The sequence below is a fragment of the Melospiza melodia genome, chromosome 3 (genome assembly GCF_035770615.1).
Source record: "Melospiza melodia melodia isolate bMelMel2 chromosome 3, bMelMel2.pri, whole genome shotgun sequence".
NCBI lineage: Eukaryota > Metazoa > Chordata > Aves > Passeriformes > Passerellidae > Melospiza > Melospiza melodia.
Genome location: NC_086196.1, coordinates 105,998,363 through 106,018,504, shown reverse-complemented (window position 1 = coordinate 106,018,504; position 20,142 = coordinate 105,998,363). Strand labels below are relative to the sequence as shown.

The following is a 20,142-nucleotide window of genomic DNA, read 5'->3' as shown; positions in this document are numbered from 1 at the left end:
AGACTTGGTGTGAGTGTGAGCCTGTAGCTGGGAAGGGTCTCCCATCCCAGCTCAGGGGATGTGAGGGTGACTCCAGAGTGGCTCCTGGATGGTCAGACAGGGATGTTTCCTTAACAGTGCCTTTGCATTTTATCTGTACAGAAATACTTTTCAATCTATTGCCTTCTCATATGTGTTTCTCAACCACACAATTTCCGCTTCTGTAGACAGTGTTCAGGAAATTTATCTTTGACTCTATGTTGACAAGGTTGTAGGAGGAATAAAACCTTCCCTTATTTATAGACGCTTGGCTTTTAATTTCCATCTGACTTTTTGGCAAGCTTTAAGAATCAGACGTGTTGTATCCTTGTTAACTATAATACAGTTTTAATGGATTAAAATGTTTTATGTTGAGTGCAATATGACATTTAAAGCAGGCTTTAAATTTCCCAAATATATCATTTTCCACCCATTTACATTGCATAAATGTCCGAGGCCCTAATGGGGAATTACTTACCTTACATTTCATACAGAAATGTTTCAAATTGATTTTAAGCAGCATCCATACTGGAAAATTGATAGGTAATAGGCAGCCCATAAAATTTTTAAGCTGAGAGAATCTGGAGAAGAACAATAATTTTCTTTTATCACTCTTGAGTCAGATTTGTGTTGGACTGTATCCTTTCATAAAAGAAATAATGAATTTTTTTTTTGTGTAAGTCAACATATTTGAGTTCAACAAACCACAGAACTTTTTTCCTGTGGATGTTTCAAAGCTAATAAAAATAATTTTAAAGTTTCAATGTCATAATACTAACAAGTCCATTGATATTCACTTAATCAAGTCATGTTTTGGTAATAAGTCAGATGATCAGATACTCCTTATTTCTATTCTCTTAGGAGTCCTTTCAGCAACCTCTTGCTTAGCTAGGGTCCTTCTCAAAATTATATTCATTTTTCATTCACACAATTGGAGGCTCTTAGTTCAATGTCCCTACTCAAACTGAGTAGCACTTTACTCCAGTTTAGTGATCTAATTTAAATCAATGAGGTCATCTGAGGTGTAAGATGCTACTTGATTTAAAATATTAAAATCACTCTAGTAGGAAAATTCCTTAAATTCTTTGAAAGTTTTATTATAACTATGTCATTTATGATGCTAAGAATGATGCTGACTTGGAATACTGATGCTGTGTCAGGGTTGTTCTTTATAGATATACATGTTTGTTGAGCCATTGTTACTCACAAATTTTAGCTGTTTGTCACTCACTGACCCTATTTATCAATAGAGCTTGATAGCAACTGGTGAATTTAAATAACAAACTGTTGGAACAAGAATGGAGTATTTTTTTCACCCATTTTATTATGCATGGAAGATAAAACACCAGCAACTGTCCAAATACAAATGCCATAGACTGGAAGAAAGGAGAAGTAGGAAAAGGAGTGGTTTTCTTAGACTTTTTTTCCTGTGGTCTGAGGAAAAAGCTTTGCTTCTGTTTTAGTACCCTGAATCTTCAACAAATGCCACTGCAAAGGGCAGGATGCTCAGCGTGACTTGGGATTGTGTTGGTTCTATTATCACTTGGACCTTTACCTGGAGACAGCTCTTAGGCATGGCTGAATATAATAAACCACACACAGTACTGATCGCTGAAAAATTGGGTGCAGGGTGATGAAAAGTTCTGCAGGATCTGATAAAGCAAATCAGGATCACCTTAGTGGGGAGAGGAGTTCTATAATGCAATGTAAAGTTGCGCTTGAATTAGTAGTAGTAGGTACTGCTTTGTTGCTTCATTTAAATTAATTGTTCCAGCTGATTGAATTGGTTGAGGTGTTGCAATGTGGCTTCAGTGTCTCTCACAGAAGCATTGAAGTTTAGAGCTCAGCTGTAGCACAGTGATATGTGGGCTCCATAAAAGGCTGACAGGACTCTGATAGACCTTTTCTATATGCTTTATTTTCCTCAAATAAAGCATCTTTACCTGGAGAGAGAAGATGATATCATTAATGACAATATTAACAACAAACACCAACGATGATCTTTGTCAGTGCTGCTTTGGTCAGTGAGTTTTGTTGCAGTTACTCTGGAAGAAGGGAAAATCAATGAATAAAATAATGGAATTGCTAAGGAATTATTCTGTGCAGCTGGTGACCTTAACAGGTGACAAATGTTAAGACTGTTTGTAACAGTCCTGGTTCAGGCATGCAGTCAGATGGGTACAAGGACCTAACTAGAAATTGGAGTAGCAACCAATTTCCAGGAGAACTTTGAACCTTTGTCAAGGTTTGCCAAGCTTGGTCAAAGGAGAACCATCAGTATTCTCCTAGTCCCTATTACCCACAAATCTAAGAGACCCTGGCCAGAAAATAAGACTACCATTCCTACCATCGTGGCTCAAGCTCTTTGGAGCAATAATCCCTTTGAACATTTACTCTTTCCCCATGCAATACACCTCTTCTGCTATTAAATATCTGATGGTGCTCTTGCAGGAGAGCAGCTACAATCCATATTCAGGCTCCTGCTCAGATTAGTGGGAGAGAATGCATCAGAATGCCTTCAGGAAGCATTCAGTTCAATCTGGTCTTTAGTTTGAAACACTTCTTCCAGCAGCTCTTTCCATCTCCTTCCCATGGTTAACCCTAATGGTCATCCCCTCCTCAGCTTAACCCTGTGCCATATATTCTCTCTTCTGGGTAAATAATTAATAACATATCAAAGCTGTGGAAGAAGTAATACAGAAAGGTTGTATTTTAATCCACCAAGTGGACTATTTTGAAACCCCCACCTCTCCCTCTCTTCCCCTGGCATATTGTGCTTCTGGCTTGAAGCATTCCTTCCTTTACTTACCTTAGAAAATCTGTACAAATATACGTACAGAACTGAACTTCAGCTGGTGCAGACTGAAAATACATAGATGAATATGTAAAAATGAGTATTAATGGAGATTTATATGCTCCTCTGAACATAGGAAGTATAATTAATGCCTTCATATAGATACTTGGACAATCGTGTGGATATATGTTTTCATATTGTTAATTCTTCATTCTTGGTAATTATTAGTAGCCTACACAAATTGTCTCACTGGATTCAGCAGGTTTATCAATGCAAGTAATTACTTACCAATGGAAATTAGGGGGTTCACATTGTATCTCAGAATGAAGTACTGATAAGATACAGAAAGACAAAAATGACATTATTGGGTAATTTCTTGTTCTGAGAGCTCCTTACTCTTCATATTTTTAATGATAGTTAAAATTTGCTATTCTATTAACAAAAGTGCAGCTAATAGTTTTTATTGCTGAACTTTACAGGCTTCAGTGTTCAGTTTTTCAGTCACAGAGTGTGATGGAATCATGGTTTACGAGGGTCCAGAGCTCAATCAAACCATTGCATTCACTTCATCAGCACCTGAAACCTGATGTGAATGTTGAAAATAAACATTATGCTACTTACATTATATGGGATAAATGGAATTATGTACATTACCCTTCAGTGCAATATACCTTAAACTCAAAATTGGAATGAACATGGGGAAGGCAGAAAGCTGTTGATTTGAGCAAACTATTAAGCTACATCAAATGTGACTTCAGAGCAATAAATATTGAAAAGCTTTGCAGTCATAAACAATAATAAATACAGTGAATGGGTTCTAAACAAAATATTTATCTGCTTAATGCTGTAGAGGTAAGCAGATGTCCTTGAGTTGCTGCCAGACTGTGCTGAAATGAATGCACTATTTCATAAAGATGAATTTTGCAAACAAGTAGGGCTTCAGAGACCCAGGCCATTAAAAAACATTACAGTATCTTGACCACTGGCGTTTTGTTACAATGGGAACCATGCTTTCACGGGTAAGAATTTCAAAGAGCTGTGTGGACATTTTTCCTAAGCATTGTGTGGATGCATGGAAGCATAAAGAATTAAGCAGTAAATTCTGTGGCTGAGAGATATAACTGGCATGTTACAAAGTTGCCTGCTTACAAGTACTGTGCTGATGGCATTGCTATTCTTGCCATTATAATTCCGCTGCTTTCAATTCTCTGGAGATGATAAACCCCAAACAACACAGTGCCACAAGCTAAGGGAGATGGCTGGGGTTTCGTGACAATGCTCTGAAAGGGCAGCAGAGACATTATGAGGTTTGTCAGACAGCATAAAAGCCTTTATGAGCCAAGTGAATTAGGCTTCCTCTGTTGTTTCCCCAAAACTGATAGTAAGGAGGGCTGTTTCCAACAACTGCTCCGTTTCTAGCTTTTAATAGTTAATGGGAGGTCGGGCTATAAGCTGAGATCAATCCCAGTGTAATAAATTTTACATTATTATATTTGTCTTTCTTGAAATATAAACACCAGAGGATCTATTCTCAAATGGCTTCCGACCCATTTTCTCCATAATTAATACAGGAAATTCGAGGAACGTGACTCCCCTTGCAGCTCAGACAGAGGCAGATCTGTATTCATCAGCACGGATTAATTAGTCTTTCACCAGACACGCCGTTACTTCCAAGATCTACAAAATGGGCAGTTATAAAGGAGGGAAAGCTGTCTCATAAAAACCCATAAGCCACATGTTCTTGTGAATAAGAGATACGTTTTTTGTTAACTTTGATGTTTATTCTATGTAGTTTAAGATTTACAGCTAGATTCACCCAGCTCCACTGACATTGACCTTGCCTTCAATGCGGCAGCAGTATGGAATGAATTGCTCTTCCCTGGTTGATTTGAAGGGCAGTACTTAAGAAAAAAATGCGGCAAAGATTCACTCTGAATAAGAACAGCAGAGCCTCTCATTGTTCAGATCTGAAGACTTACTTCTGGGTCATTGTATTCAGTATGACTCCACCATGCTTGGCAGGCTTTTTCTTTGTCTTTTAATTGGGTAAACACATCTGTTTCAACCAAGAAAAGGAGAATTATGCACTGCCACTTAAATCTTAGGGACTATTCTAACAGCTCCATCTGTGACATTGAGGTGTAAGGAGTTGTTTTTTCTTAGCCTTCTCATTTTTGTTGCTTATAAGAACCTCATTCATGACCTGACACAATGTTTTATGAAGTCAAGAGAAAGGCTGCCACTGTTTTTAATGAGCTTTGGATCAAGCTCTCTGTTTTTCATCAACACAGAACAAATCCTTTCACTCCAGACACCACAGTGACATAAACTCCATGAAGGTCCCAACTCATCACTTGGAGATTTTCAGTCAATAGTAGCAGCAGAGAGGAGAACTTGGGGACTCTCAGCAGTGATATTACCTGTCTAACATGTCTTTGTTTCAGGATGTACTGTAACTGGAGATTAATGATGCACAGCAGATTATTGCACATTTCAGACCTAGGAGGAAAGCAAGGGTGGGAGAGCAGGAGGAGGAGGGCTTTGTCTCACACCTTGCTAAACCACTAAACCAGACACCCTTTGCCTGTGTCTGTTACCAATCCCTGGCACAGCCCCAATATTCATTACTCTTGCAAAACTCTTTTTATAATAATGATAAAACCTGATTTCACCTGAAGTGTAAGTGAAATCTTAAATAACAGTCCTGCTTTTGTCTTTGCTGAAGAAATTGACAAACTCTCCTGAAACACACCCTGGTTGGTATTTTGGCATCAGGAGGAAAGCCCAGCAGATCCATCTGAAGCACAGTGAAACTATCCCACAAGTGTATTAATATAAAAAGAGATTTACAGTGACTTTAGTTGTATGCACCGTGCATAAATTATTAGAGTGTTGACACTGCCAAAAAACCCTTATTAATAGGCATGTAATTCCATAAAGGAAAAGTGAGGTTAGAGATAAATATGAGATCTTTTCAGAAAGACCAAGTGTCCTTTTTGCATTAGGACTGATCCAAAGCAGTCTTGCTCAGCAGTAGAGTAAGATTTTGAGACATCTGGGAGTTGAACAAGTGGTGTTAAGTGTACAGTCCTTCTTGGGTTTGGCTTTGAAAGTCCACATGTTCAAGGGATTTTAGATTCCTTTATATGATAATGGCATTTTTGGTCAACCTTGAAAGAAACTAAGAGAGTTAGAATTATGTTGTTTTGTGCTGTGTCCTTACATGGACACGGAAAGTATGGAGTGAGAGCATTGGGTGGAATAAACTGGAAATCTTTTCCATGATTCTATAAAAAGTTAGAGTTGGAAGGGACATTAAAGATTATCCATTTCCAACACCATGCCATGGACAGGAATGTCACACACTAGATCAGGTCGCTCAAGGCCCCACCCAACCTGGCCTTCCAGGGATGGGTTCTCCACAAATTCTCTTGACAACCTGATCCAGTGCCTCACTACCCTCTGAGTGAAGAATTTTTCTTGGTATCTAATCTAAGTATTTTCTCTTTTTGTTTAAAAGTATTCCCACTTGTCCTATCATTAACTATTTAATAAAAATAGAAAAAATGTACTGTAAGTAAATAAAATGCAATAAAATTGAGAGTAGCCACACTATGAGACAGTTTAAGACAGACAATAAAACTGGACTCCTGTATTTACAACGAATTAATCTATCTTCCTAAGTTTTGACCGATCCTCATGGAAAAGGAGTAGATAGCTTCTAGTGACTTTTCCAATGGAAGACCAAGTGCATGCACAATTTGACTGCTCTGTGCTGCTGTTAAGGTACAGGTTTTAAATGGAAAATGTCTGGATATGCTGCTATTTTAGTTCTGAGGAAATATGCTGGTGATGAAGTTAAGCACCTGAGTGCTAAGTGGTTTTGGATTACAACATTTGTTTCAAACAGATTATAGATTTTGTAAGTGCACCCTGGATTTAATGTGTAAAGATTTCCACTTGTGAAAGATGTACATTGAGCATTATGCAAATAAGCCATTGCTTACTCAGATGGTAGAATAATCTTTTTGTCCTGACATGACAAGTGTGTTTCCACTTGTTATCCCCATCTGTCACAAGATGATAAACCCTCAGATCTGTAAAAGTCTTATCTGAATGTATTTGTTAATGTCTTGCTTTGCTGGCCACCATCATGCATCATTTTAATTGTCTAACTAAGTAGTTGCATTTTTTTTTGTCAGCCAGGAGGCAACTGGAATTACTTGATTTTTCCACATAGGTCCAGTTGGGAAAAGCATTTGGTTTAACATCCCTCTTCTACACATGTTTATCAAGCGTAAACTTCAGAACCCTTCCAAACAGATATGCATTTCTGAATCAGAGCTATGGCATTTCAAGTTGTTTCATTTGCAATTAAGTTATATTCAGTGCTGATTGCACAATATAAAACCCACTAATATTTCACTTGCTGCATAATTTTTCGAGATAAAGACCTCTTCACATTGAAATACAGCCTATGAATCCATTTACCGCGTGAGAACCTGATTTATGTAGGGCGTATGATTTCCTCGTGGCTTTGCACCGGTGCAAGTGGGCTGATTATATTTATTTGTTTTTTTTTTTTTTTCCTTTTTTTTTTTTTTTTTGTTTTCTCTAACAGCGGGAACAACGTATATCTTTAGCAAAGGTGGTGGACAGATCACTTACACGTGGCCTCCCAACGACCGGCCGAGCACTCGAGCAGACAGACTGGCAATAGGGTTTAGCACTGTGCAAAAAGAGGCTGTGCTGGTGCGAGTGGACAGCTCTACTGGCCTTGGAGATTATTTAGAGCTGCACATTGTAAGTAATCATCTCACCAAACGCGCGAGATTTCTCCTTGTCTTGCCTGTGCTTGCGTTCGCGGGGGTTTCAATTTGTTTTGTCGGAGTGTGCTTATAGCAGTTAATGAACATTTTGGGGTCAATAGTGGGCTAAATGATGCTGGTTTATTGCATATGATGTTGTACAGGGTCTCAGACTTTCTCAAATTGTCTTTTTTTTCTACAGTGCTGCTTTTCATAGCTTCTCAATTAAAAATCATACTGAGATACTACCTGTACAGATAGAGCAGTTTATTGCAGTGTAATTACGTGGAACAGAGTTTAGCAGTGTCAGAAGAAGGTATGTTTATCCTGGGGGATTTAATCTGGAATCTAATAGTGGAATTGCAGTGTATCACAGCTGACTGTGCTTTTTGTTATTATTAGAATTTGTCCTCTGATTTCACCATTCTTTTGTGATGGTAAATCTTAAGCAGGAAGACTGTCAGGCTAGGAAGTCTTAGAAAGTAATTTCAGCTGCCTTAAAGCAAGGAACTAGCAATCAAAATTGAAAGCATATGGAGTTTTATGGCGTCATAAATAAGTGATCAATTGAGAAAAACATAACTAGAGCAGAATAAAATTTTGTTGTTTAGATTAGTCTGAACTTTGTTAATGTGTTCATTTGATTTTTATTTGAGAATGTCTCTACTTTCAGGAAGAGTTGAGTTCCTTTTGAATGAAATTACTTATTGATCTATAACCAATTACACTTTACCCTCAGAAAGCATTCAGCAATGATCATTTTCAAAATTAGATGGGATTATGGTATTCAATCTTCCCAGACTCCTTTTTCTGCAAAGGCACTCTTACATTGTGGACAAAGGTGATTTTTTAATTTATTTACCGTCTTGAGTAAATAAAGAAAGAAAACCTTAAATAAAATTCAGAGGTTGTCTATAACCTTATCTTACACTGAATCACATGGATGAAGTAGTTGGCTGGTTTTGTGCAGTCTTAGTTTGAAAATGTGAACAAAGCAACTTCTCCCAGGTGCCAGAAAAACTGAGAACCTACATATTTCAAGGCAAGTATTGTGTTGCTAGATAGAATTTAAATATTTGCTTTGCAAACACCAGGTGCCTTGTTATAATTTACCTCTTTATTTGCCATCTCAGAGCAAATCCACTCTCTGTGGTCAGCAGAGTTACCTCCTTCTTGCAGTTTTTTTTTGTTCATTAGCATACAAAGGAATGTTTTCCTTGTAATTTTACTGTACCTGAAGTCTATCAAAGCTATCATATTTGTTTGCTCTTCCATCTAGCCATGATATTTCTATTTTAAAGCAAACATTATGTCCATTAATGATGAGTTGGAGATGAAAAATTATTGCCTGCTCATATATGTTTGTAGTTTTCAAATTTTTTTTCTCAAATAACTTGCTTATACCCATGCTGTAGCAAAAAACGGTTAAAAAAAAAAAAAGAATAATTGAGAGTTTTCTATGGTCAGAAACACTACCAGCTTAATAGGGATGGGGAAAATGGTAAATTATATTTTAGTCGTTCTTTTGAAATTTCTGAGAAGCAGCAAAGCCTTTTATCATCCTGCTGTATGAGGTGATACTGGCTTCCCCCTGCTGCCTTTGCAAGGGACTTTGGGAACCTCCCTGAAGCCTGTTCTGCTTCAGAGCAAAATGGTAACTGTGTGAAATTTCCCTGGAATGAGGTTTGACCTCTGAGAGAAGCTTCAGAGTAGTCTGTCCCTAGAGTGGAGGCACTGAGGGATCGACCTGAAATCCTAAGACATTTGGCAAGGACTTTTATGACAGTTGTCAGTGATAGATAAAGCTTGGAAAACTGTTGGGATATAATTTCCCAGAATCTAATTCAAATAAGGATAATATTCAAAGGGAAGTTGAAAGGCAGAATTTTCAAAAGCACTTTTGACACCAAAGACCATGTATCTCATTAAAGTCAGTTGAGCTGCAGATACTTCTGAGAATTTTACCTGAGATCCATTTTAGCTCAGAAGGATATTGTGTGAGATATCACAGTTCAAAAAATGAAGAGAACATAGAAACAGGGAGGTCTACATATGTGTTATACTTAAAAAAAAAGTTAATTTTTTTTTTAATGTTTCCATATTGGCAGCTATTGTATTAAACCAGCCCTAATCAAAACAGTAGGAGGAGTTTGTCATTCAGACCTTCCTTCTTTCGCAAGGTGTAGATGCCACTAGGGGTGTCTTATCTACCAAACAACCAGAAATATGCTATGGATGATAGAAAGAGATAAAACTAGAAGGAGGGAAGTGTTTAATTGTGCATGTTCTTTTGCATGTACCCACTCACTGTGAATATGCATGAGCAAAAAGTGCCTGTGTACCTGGAGATGCAATGTGCATGGATAACTCACCTGTGTGTTTTTCAGGGCAAATAAAAAGTTGCCCTGGAACTATTGCTTTAAAAAAATTTAGATTATAGCCCTCACAAGCATGTTGGGGAGGGTGCTTGAGAGCTTTGAGGTAACTTGCTCTTAACTTTCTTCATTCTAGAAATAGAAGAGGAAATTATAAATTAGGTTATGGTACTTCAGTGTGTGCTTGCCCTCTTTATTATTCTCTTTACTTAAAGACAGTGTAAACCTAATAAAATCAAGCTTTAATAATGAAATCAAATTCTGATTTTGAAAATTGCTGCTTGATCATCTGAATCACACTTTTGGTGTTAGGTTAGGAACATATTTATTTAAAATAATCATTTAACCTCTCCAAATAGCCATTGTTATGAGAAACATTTTAAAAAATGTGTAGTCTGCATTGCTTCCAGATGTATAACAGTTCCAGTGCAATTATTTTACATTACAAGGTAGATTATTATAAAATTCCACCTGTACTGTAGCAGCATAAATATAAAGGACTGTTTGTGTGTATGATACCTACGCAGAACAGTACTTCAGGAAAGGGATTTTAAAATGTTTTAGTCATCCAGAGCTGCAGCAATTAGCTTTCATTTCAATCATTTGACTTCTTGTTTGGAAGTGGGCTCCCATGCTGTCTCTGCTGGGTGATCTAGTTCAAGAGGAAATAGATATCCTACCTAAAAGTCTACTGCCACTTCCTCTCCTGTTGATGGATAGATGAAGGACAAGTAGCTCTGATAATTACTGCAAGTTTCCTTTTTTTTCTTTTCATGGCATGGTCTGCATCCATCTCCATGTCACATGGAAAAAGGCAGCAGCTTTTTGTGCAGTGTTCAATTAATCACCATGTGCACTCCTGCCCTTACCTTTTTGTCTGATTTTTACTGCCTTTAGGTAATTCTGCCAGTGATTCCTGCTCCTACCTCCACTTTTCTTATCTTCCAACCCTGTTATCCCACATCATTAGAAAGCAAAGTGTACAAACATATGAATGTCATTGTCTTCCACAGGCACTGTGCTGTTGCTACTTTGAATTTTTAGCTTTCCTATGGTGAGGAATAAAGTGAAGTTAGACAAAGATATCATGTCAAAGGGCTAAGAAGTCCTGTTAAATTGCTCTTTCTGTCAATGCTGGTAGCATAGGAAACTGTAATTCTCCTGTGTTGCACAAGGGCTATTTGCTCTGTTTGACAAGGATATATTTCCATCAACAGACTTCAGCCAATGTAAAAAATATGTAAATTATACCATGCTTTAATCTTTCATTGTTAAAATGAAAGACTTTATAACAAAATGTAACATTTTTTTTAATGCCTGATAGAAAGAATCAGCAGTTTTGGTGTCTTCTTTGTCTGTGTCGTTTGTTTGCAAATCAAAGTATTTGCTGAGCACAAAGCAGCTGTTTTTATGGTGGTAGCTGATTTTGAAGTTAAGAACAAGAAGTTTGTATGGAGCATAAGGCCAGCAGAGCATTTAAAATTATAAAGCTTTGGCATTCCCAAGACACCCAGCCTAGGGCCCATGAACTACTTAAGCTGAACTGATCACTTCTCCTAACTCAAGCAGGGCGAGAATGCATTAATTAATTTCACTTACAGGTATGGACCTGCTGAATTATGTGAAGTGGTGATGAACATTCTCATAGGAAACATTCAGAGGTCTAAAATAAGGAATAAGGCAGATGTGGCAATGTTTTGAATGGTGTCCTAACCCTCTCTGGGAGGAAAGTGGGGCAAAATGCCCCGTGATTCCAGTGAGAGACAGTGGCTGTTCATAATTAGGATAGAAAACATATCAAAATAAAAAGACATAAAGCTCAGAGTAGATGGTAGTAGATATTTTTTTTTCATTATATTTCATGTCACTAGGAAACAATATTTTAGAGGAAATGCTAACCAATAAGATTAACACTGTGATGATAAAGCATGGAAAACTGCTTCAAAAGATTTGCTAACACATTATCTGAAAAAGTAGGGTATGGTTAAAACAGATGGCTTCAATATATGGAAGGCACAACACAATTAACCTGAAATACTGTGAAGATGTAGCATTACTGGCATGATGGATTAATCAATATTGTCCTCATACTTCCAAGATGTGTTTGTGAGGCTTTCAGAGTTACGATTAATGACTGAGGTGAACAGTCACGGGAGCGGAAAGATTGTATGACTTACAGAGAATGGAGTTTTGGGTAGTGAGTAAACTCAGTTCCTGCTCTTTGTCCCAAATATTAACATACTACATATATTAAAATAAATATTGCAGAAATGGCATTTTTTAATTTTTTTTTTTCCAACTTTCAGCAAACTTAAAATGAGTATTATTTCCTACTCCCCTCCCTCTGTCCCTTAGTTATACTTATGCAGTACTCTGCTACACCCGTCATTTAATAGCTGACTCTGTTAGACTTTTTTGTACATATCCATAAAATATGGATAGTTGTAACTTATGCAAGTATAATGACCTTCCCTCAAGTGAGCAGAAGGAGAAAAACTCAAGTGAGGATCAGAGTTCTGTATTTGAGCGTACCAGGGAAAGAACTGCAATATTTTATGATAAATGCATTTGTTATTCTCTTTTGAATACTTCACATGTCTTGGGCTTAATGTCTAATGGAAAGCCAATTGATTTTATTGACTTGCTTGTATTTGGATCAATTCCTAGAGAGCTTGGATGTACTTTCAGTGAGATTGATGATAAAAATACCTTTGATTTTAGTGGTTTGTATTGGAGCTAATTAATTTTCCCAGGAAGAGTTTAATAATATTTAAAAAATATTTCTAGAATATGATTTCTTCTAACAATCATCATTCAAATCTAGAATTCCTTATTATTAGATGCATACTCATGGAAAGCAAAGATTTGGGAAGGCCAACGTTGGCTTGTATATTCATGAAATAGTAATGAGTTCAAAATTGAATTATTCACGTCCAGGAAGGAATTCTAAAAAAAAAAAAAAAAAAAAAAAAAAGACAGACCTAGTTTTCAGAAATCTGATATTTTAGAAGTGCTGAACATGCACAACAGTGGCTAAAGTCAATGGAAGCTGAATGTAGTCAGCACCTCTGAAAACCAGGTCATCATCATATCAGCTAAGTGGGCATCAGGGATCACTTTGGAGCCCTGGAAAGACTTTAGGACATTATGTTTATCAGAGTTGTGGTTTTTAATATTCTGCTACCTTGAAGTACAAGAACATTTCATAAGGCTGATGTTATAGAGTTCTGTTATTATTTGATATTTCCTTATTATGCTTATAGATGCAATATTTATTTGTGATTTCTTTCTTCATTAATATATGTGAATGTAAAATGCTGTAGGAATTTTAACTATTATGGACAGTGGTTGTTTTCTTTGGGGAACAAAAATCTCAGCAACCACACTATGTTAACCTTTAAACTGAAAAAAAAAGACTATGGAAGAAGGATTCCCAGACTTGTTTATGGGTTTGAGTAAAAAAAAGCCAGTGCAATCAAAGAAGACTCATTTATGGAACTAGACAGGTAGGTGAGAATGCAATTCAATGCACACAAACATTAAGTTAATTAGAATGGGAGCAATGAATTAATCTAGGGAATTTGTACTAAATGCAGCAATCATTTACCTCACTGATCAGGTTAAAGATCTAACTCTGTAGGAAAGAAAATAAATGAATCACCAAGATGGTCAAGTCATGCCTTGAAACCATGCAGTTAAGTTATTCTTTTGTATCAGCAGAGGCAAAGATTAAAAAAAGCTCTGAAAAGGACTTTTATTATATAAGCAATTTGTTAATGCCTCATCTTGAATGCTCTGCACAATCTGTTATTGCACATTGAGCTACAGTGGTCTGTTCTTGCCATAAACAGGCCAAATTGCCGAGGGAAGGTTATGGAAATGTGCTAATTCTGACACAGAACAGACTGATACCTTGCTGTATGAAAAATATGAATGGAATTTGTATAGCTGATATAATTAAGCAGTTTGACTCTGATATTGCCATCAGGGAGCACTGCAAGGAGAAATCCTGATGTTTTGTGGAAGGTCCAGTATACCAGTGTGGTAGGGCTGATCTCCCAGCCTGGTTCCTCAGCCTAGCAATGTGCTTGAGGGAGGCAGCTCCTCTCCGTTTCTTCCTCTGCCTTGGGATAAAATAGAAATTCTCGCTTCCCTCTATCCAGCAAATAACTCCTTTATGCATCCTGCTCCTTTTGTGCTTTTGGGAGAACACAAGCTTCCCTCCCAAAAAAGCCATGCTGTGTGATGGGGTCACCACCTGCCAGCCCCTTGACCAGAGAAAACTGCACATCCAGTAGGACCCAGCTTCCCAGCTAAAGTACCATGCCAGTGGCACAATGCTCCAGCCCTCAACAATGATGAACCTCCTCAAGTGTTTCCTTCTATAAATGGTGTAAAGCCTGGCTGAAGGTGGGTAGGTTTTTAAAACACTTCTGGTGGGCCCACATATATCAGAATCAGCTGAAAACAATAGCAAAGAATTGCATTTGGCTGTGGTGTTGTATGAAGTTATCATACACATCAGGTAGTGGATTCTAAATTCCCTTCTGATCCTGCATATATCAAAATTACCCTGGAAATTGACTCCATCTGTTGGCAGAACTGTTTAAGACCCAGAACTTTGGTACTGAATTTGATGGCAAGTCTTCCTATGACTTTATTGTTGCAAACTGTGCACAAATGGAACCTTAGATCTGGCACGAGGAGAGAACATAAACACAGAACCTAATTTTCTTTCTGACCTTAAAAAAGCACCAAGATTAGGAATAGAAGGGGTTTGGCCTGGGTCATGTTATATTAATAACAAAAACTCTGCATTTTTAAGAAGTCAAGTAGACCAATTTGGAAGAGCAAGCACAAGACCAAGCATATTTAATTAGCACAAACTTGGAGAGGCTCGTGACCTCGTCATAAAGCTCCTCTAATTTTTTACATTGTCACTTTTAAAGCTCTGAAGTGCTGTATGGATTACATCCAGCCGTATTTTCAAGGATTATTTCTTTCTCTTCCCTTTCCCTTGTTCCCCAACTTGTTCTTCTGCCATGTCTTTGAGCACAAACTCCTGTGTTGTGCAAATTCAGTGATCCCAGTGAATCCCAGTGAAACAAGTGGCAAACATCCAGGGGTCTCAGGGATTGCATACAATTTCTTTCCCATGAAATGAGGCATAGGAAGGACAGGAGAGTCACCTCAGGTGGTGACTGTATGGTGTACTCACATGGAAGAACTTGATGAGAACCATTGATAAGTTCCTCTTAATTAAAAAACAAAAGCAGCAACAACATGTGGCCAGAATTAGGAGGCAGATCCATGGGTATCAAGGCTTTTCATGTATAAATAACAAATTTCTGACTTCAGAAAGGAGGACACAGGAATTAGTTTATGACGTACAAATAAATAAATAGACCATCTTGCCTCCCACCATTCCTAGTTAATGTTATCTCCTCTCATTGACATTTTAGATCCATCATAATCTAATCACATACTTGTAATTTAAAATTCCTGGTGCTGGCTTCTAGCCAACATCCTTCTGTATGAAGGTTGTAGATATTTTAATAACTTGGCACCAACTCTCCCAGAACATTGCCATGTATAAAAAGCACTGATGAAAAATTTAGCAGGCGTTTTAGCAACTTTATTAAGATTAAAAGAATACTTGACTATTTGAAGTAGCAGAGCCATTGAGGTGTTCACTGTAACCTGGCTGATCATCCAAATGAAGAAGGAACTGAAATACAGGAAATGATTGTCATTATTTGGAGAATGAGAGCTCTGGATGACTGAGAGTGAAATCCAAGAGTAGGCTGCTTTTGTCCACTTATTCTTTGGAGGTGATATTCTGCTTATTACATTTATACATAGATATAATAGTATCTATATTGTATGTTTATTTATATATACATGTAAAATAAGCATATACAGTTTGTTATATATGAGAGTCAGCCCTGATAATATTTCCAAACTTATTCCTACCTAATTCTTGTCTAATTTTAGAGAAGCACAAGAAGATTTGTACTCCCTCCTCCCTGCTGGGCATGGCTGGCTCAACACCAGGTGGAAGGAATGTGTACCCAGTGTGTCAGAAGCTGTGACAGTGCAGGCAGAGGACAGGTTTCAGGCACTTTGGGCTGAAAGCGTGTGGTTTGGAAAAAAAAAAAAAAAGAAAAAACAGGCACACTGGAGCAATGGCATCACGTTCAGCATATCCTAGACTGTGCTTTTAGCTCCTAATGGCAACCTGAATAAGGGACAGTGACTCTCAGACTGCTGTTGACCCTCTGAAGAAGGGCCAGGTTTGCACAGGACAGATCAGAGTTTGTTTCCTACAAATAAAAGCCAGAATCCAAGATCTGGCTCATTAACTCCCTGTCTTTTGAATTTATGAGCCCTAAGTGAGGATAAGGATGAAGTGTGCACTGCAGCACAAAGTACCAGTGTAGTGGTTTCTCAGTGGATATGCAGTATGAACAATATTATTTTTTAATACTAGTGAGAGTGGCTGGCCTATTGATGTAGAGCAAGATGAGGGCAAAAGTGCTGCTGGACACTTGAACAGATTCTGATCTAACTCCAAGTAATCCTCATCCCATCACTTCCACTATTGATTTGTTTGAAAATATTGCAGAAATACGAGTAAGTACGAGCAGGATCTGCATCAAGCCAGAAAACTACTGGTGGAAGGTGAGGTGCAGAAGCAATTTTAGAGCCGGCTGCTTTCATTCAGCGATTTGGTTAAGTAAATATTGCTAATGTAGTTAATCACTTTGTGCAAATAAGGAAAGCTCATCTTAATACTATTCTGGTTTTGTGAGATACTACCTTAATTGTAACTCACAATTAGTTAATTAGACCACTTACTTAATTCAGGTTTTGCTCTGTGAAGCTTCAGTGTCATCACGAAATTGAAAACTTCTTTTCGTATGTAATGCTAGTTTGCTTTTCTCCTTATAGATTGTTTCATAGTTGTTTCTTGAGCCTTTCTCTGTTTCATTACACCACTGTATCAATGAGGAGAAACTGGAGTAAAGTCACTGGGTGGGTGTAGGGGAGGGTGGAACTGGACACACAGGGCTTGGCTCCTACATTACATCCAATCAATTTACTTAACTTTTGTAGTCCTTGGCACTAACTCATTGCACCAGGCTTATTCAGGAAACAGAGCCAGAGCAGGAAATTTATTTGTGTTTTCTGAAACCCTGGCTGCCAGTTTTATCTTCATCTTCTTTTCACTTACTTGCCTATGCTCTTTAATCACTGTCTCTCTTACCTTGACACCCCTGACATCAGTGCATCTCCACTGCTGCTGGATCACTGAGCAGCCCATGGCTTTCTCTCCCAGCAACAACCACAGGTGTACAATATTTGCCTTCTCTTTGAATCCAGCAGTGATTCTTCCCACTTGACAGCAGGCTGCTGCTGCTAAGTATTTTTCCTTTTTTTATTTTATTTTTTTTTTTTTTTTTTGGCTTAGATCATACCACTCAGAGGAATTCCTGCAACAATAATAGACAGGATAAAGATATAAAGAACTGATACTGTCAATGTTCTGTGTTCTGGTGGCTTATGTTTAATGTAACAATCTAACAATCCCACTAACAACAGGTGAGTTGCCCTGTTAAGTGTTTGGAGAGGCTTAAATATCTGGCTGTTTGTGAAAGCCCATTTACACTGAAACATGCTAATGCTTCAGAGGGTGGATTAGCTGAAGGAACTGACTCATGCATTTCCTGCCTGTCGATAATTACCTAGCTCACGTTGAATAGGGGATGCTGAGGAAAAAAGGCAAGACACAGCCCTTCAGCTTTGCCAGCTCTCTGTGAAATTATCCCCAAACCTTCAGTGCAGCAGCACCGAGCTGCTAACATGGCTTTTAACTTCTCGTGCTGGAATTTGTAGGTGCTGATCTATGCTCAGTCAAGGGTGAAATGTAAGTCCAGATGTTCCCTCAGGGAGATGTAAATCACACTCGCTGCTGCAGCATTGCACATTCTTTTTGGGCTGGAAAAGCTGCCTGCACAGGACTGGGATTTCTTCCCTCTGTTGTTCCACCTTTGGGTCAGGTACTCCTCTTCATCCCAAGCCTCTGGATTGAAGGATGAGGATGAAGCATTACAGCAGATACCATCATGCTCCACTCTGGGTCCAGAATCTCTTATTTTTAGTTCAGCTGTCCCCCTTGATGGACTTGCAACTTACTGCCCACAAAGTGAATGCAACATGCTACCTTCTTCATGTCTGCTGAGACACCCCATTAATGCCCTTGTTCCCCATATGGGGCTTTTTTCCCTGACCCAGTGAATTCCAGAGGACAATGGAGAGTTCCTGCAGCAAAAGTACGCAGCGTTTCCCTGGCATTTTGCAGATGGAATTTTTAAGGCTGTCAGTGTAGCAGCACCTTCTCATTTAGGGACATGCACAAAGAGCATTATCACACGTGAAGCTACTTTACAGTAACTTCTACCAACCAAAATAAAAAGCGGAAAGATTATTCTAGAGAGCCTTAATAACCACTCAGCATATTTGATAATGCCACTGCTGTTGGTATCAAGCTCACCATGATGTTTAATAGCTGAACAGATGCAGCTCACTAGAGCACCACATGGTAGGCAGCAGCAGGGAGTCCCATTTGACAAGTTGGTTTTGGTTTATTTCCCTCCCAGAGAGCCTTCTCTGATATCCCAGGTTTGTGTTTTGGTTTGCTACTCAGCAAACAGGAAAAGGCAGGGGAATTCTCTACTGCTTGTTTCCAAAGCAAACGGGGTTTGCTAGTGAATGTGCTATGAAATTCCTAATTAAGCTCATATGAGGAATGTTTTAATGTCAAATTGCCCACCCTTGGTCTGAAAAGAGTCGGGTTTTAGCAGGAAGCATATACACATATGCATGGACTGTTTGTAGGATAGCAACTATGAGGGGTTTTGGAGGTGACTTCCCATTTGAGGATTTTTTATTTTCTTTTAATTGCAAGATTTTGTGTAGACATCTGCAAGTCATTTTGCACAGTGAGCAGTAACTCTTGGCTGTAGTAGTGCCATGGGATGCTGCAGTTTTTTGGTGCTTCTAGATTTGCTCTCCATGGAACAATACAGAGGAACATTTTGTAAGACTTTTCAGTCTTCTAATTGCCTGCCTACAAAAACACCTGAGTATGTGCTCGGAGGCTAAAAGAATATGGCTCTGCTGTTAATACATTCTAAAATATCAGTGGATAATGCAAAGGATATAATGAAACCATGGTTATATGATTTGGGTATTTCTTTCCAGGAAAAATATAAGAATAATATAATTAAGATGGGAATAAGAGTAAAAGTGCTGCAAAACTCATGTTTTCCATCACATATTGCCTGGCCCATAAATAATCACAGAATCTCCCTTGGTTATATTTATTTATTAATGTGGGTATATAATTAAAGATAGGTGCTGCCAAGGGCTAAATTAATGGGCAAGGCCTTCCCCAGAGGTAAAAACTTGTCACAACTTAGTGCTCTGCTGAGATTCTCCTTTGGAAGACATTTAAGATTTCTGGGGTTTTATTCCTAATCTACTTTTTGACTATTTTGCTGGCTATTTAAACTGATATTCTTAAAGCATTGATTTTCTTTTCTTTCCTCTTGCTTTTTGCTGCATATTCAAACTCAAAAAAAGCCACCAGCACGTCTCCTTGTCACAGCTGTAGTGTGGTACATGATGACACCAAGCTGTGCTAGTGTGGGAGGAGGGGAGACAGGGGTTGCAAGCACTGTGGAGAACTGATTAAAATTCAAAATGAGCTTGATAAAGTGGAGAAATAATCTGAAATCAGGAAGACGAATTTCTACAAAGGAAAGCGCCGATTCCTGTACCTTAAGATGGAAAAATCAAATGCGCGGCTATAAAATGAGGAATAATTGTGGCCTAGAAGTAGTTCTACAGAAAAGATTGGGAAGTTACAGCTGATTGCAATTTGCTGCAGACACAGACAAGCATCAATCTGGGATGCACTGACAACACGGGGGGTGGCAGAGGAGGAAAAGTTTGGTGTTAGCACAGTTCTGCTGGGATCTTAGCTGAAGAAGGATGTCCAGTTCTGAGTACTTGGCTTTCCAAAAGGAGGTAGGGAGAGAAGGCAGCTACTGAAAGAATCTGCAATATAGTCTAGTTTTTTGAA

General features: G+C 38.2%; 1 protein-coding gene across 30 annotated transcripts in view; it reads left to right on the top strand.

Moving 5' to 3' along the window:
* Positions 1-20,142, top strand: part of NRXN1 (neurexin 1) — a 679,465-nt gene that overhangs the window by 459,375 nt on the left and 199,948 nt on the right. For all 30 annotated transcript variants that reach the window (XM_063152504.1, XM_063152502.1, XM_063152505.1 and 27 more), the window contains one exon: positions 7,434-7,615. In XM_063152504.1, the coding sequence (XP_063008574.1) occupies positions 7,434-7,615 (182 nt within the window). The remainder of the gene's footprint in view (positions 1-7,433; positions 7,616-20,142) is intronic.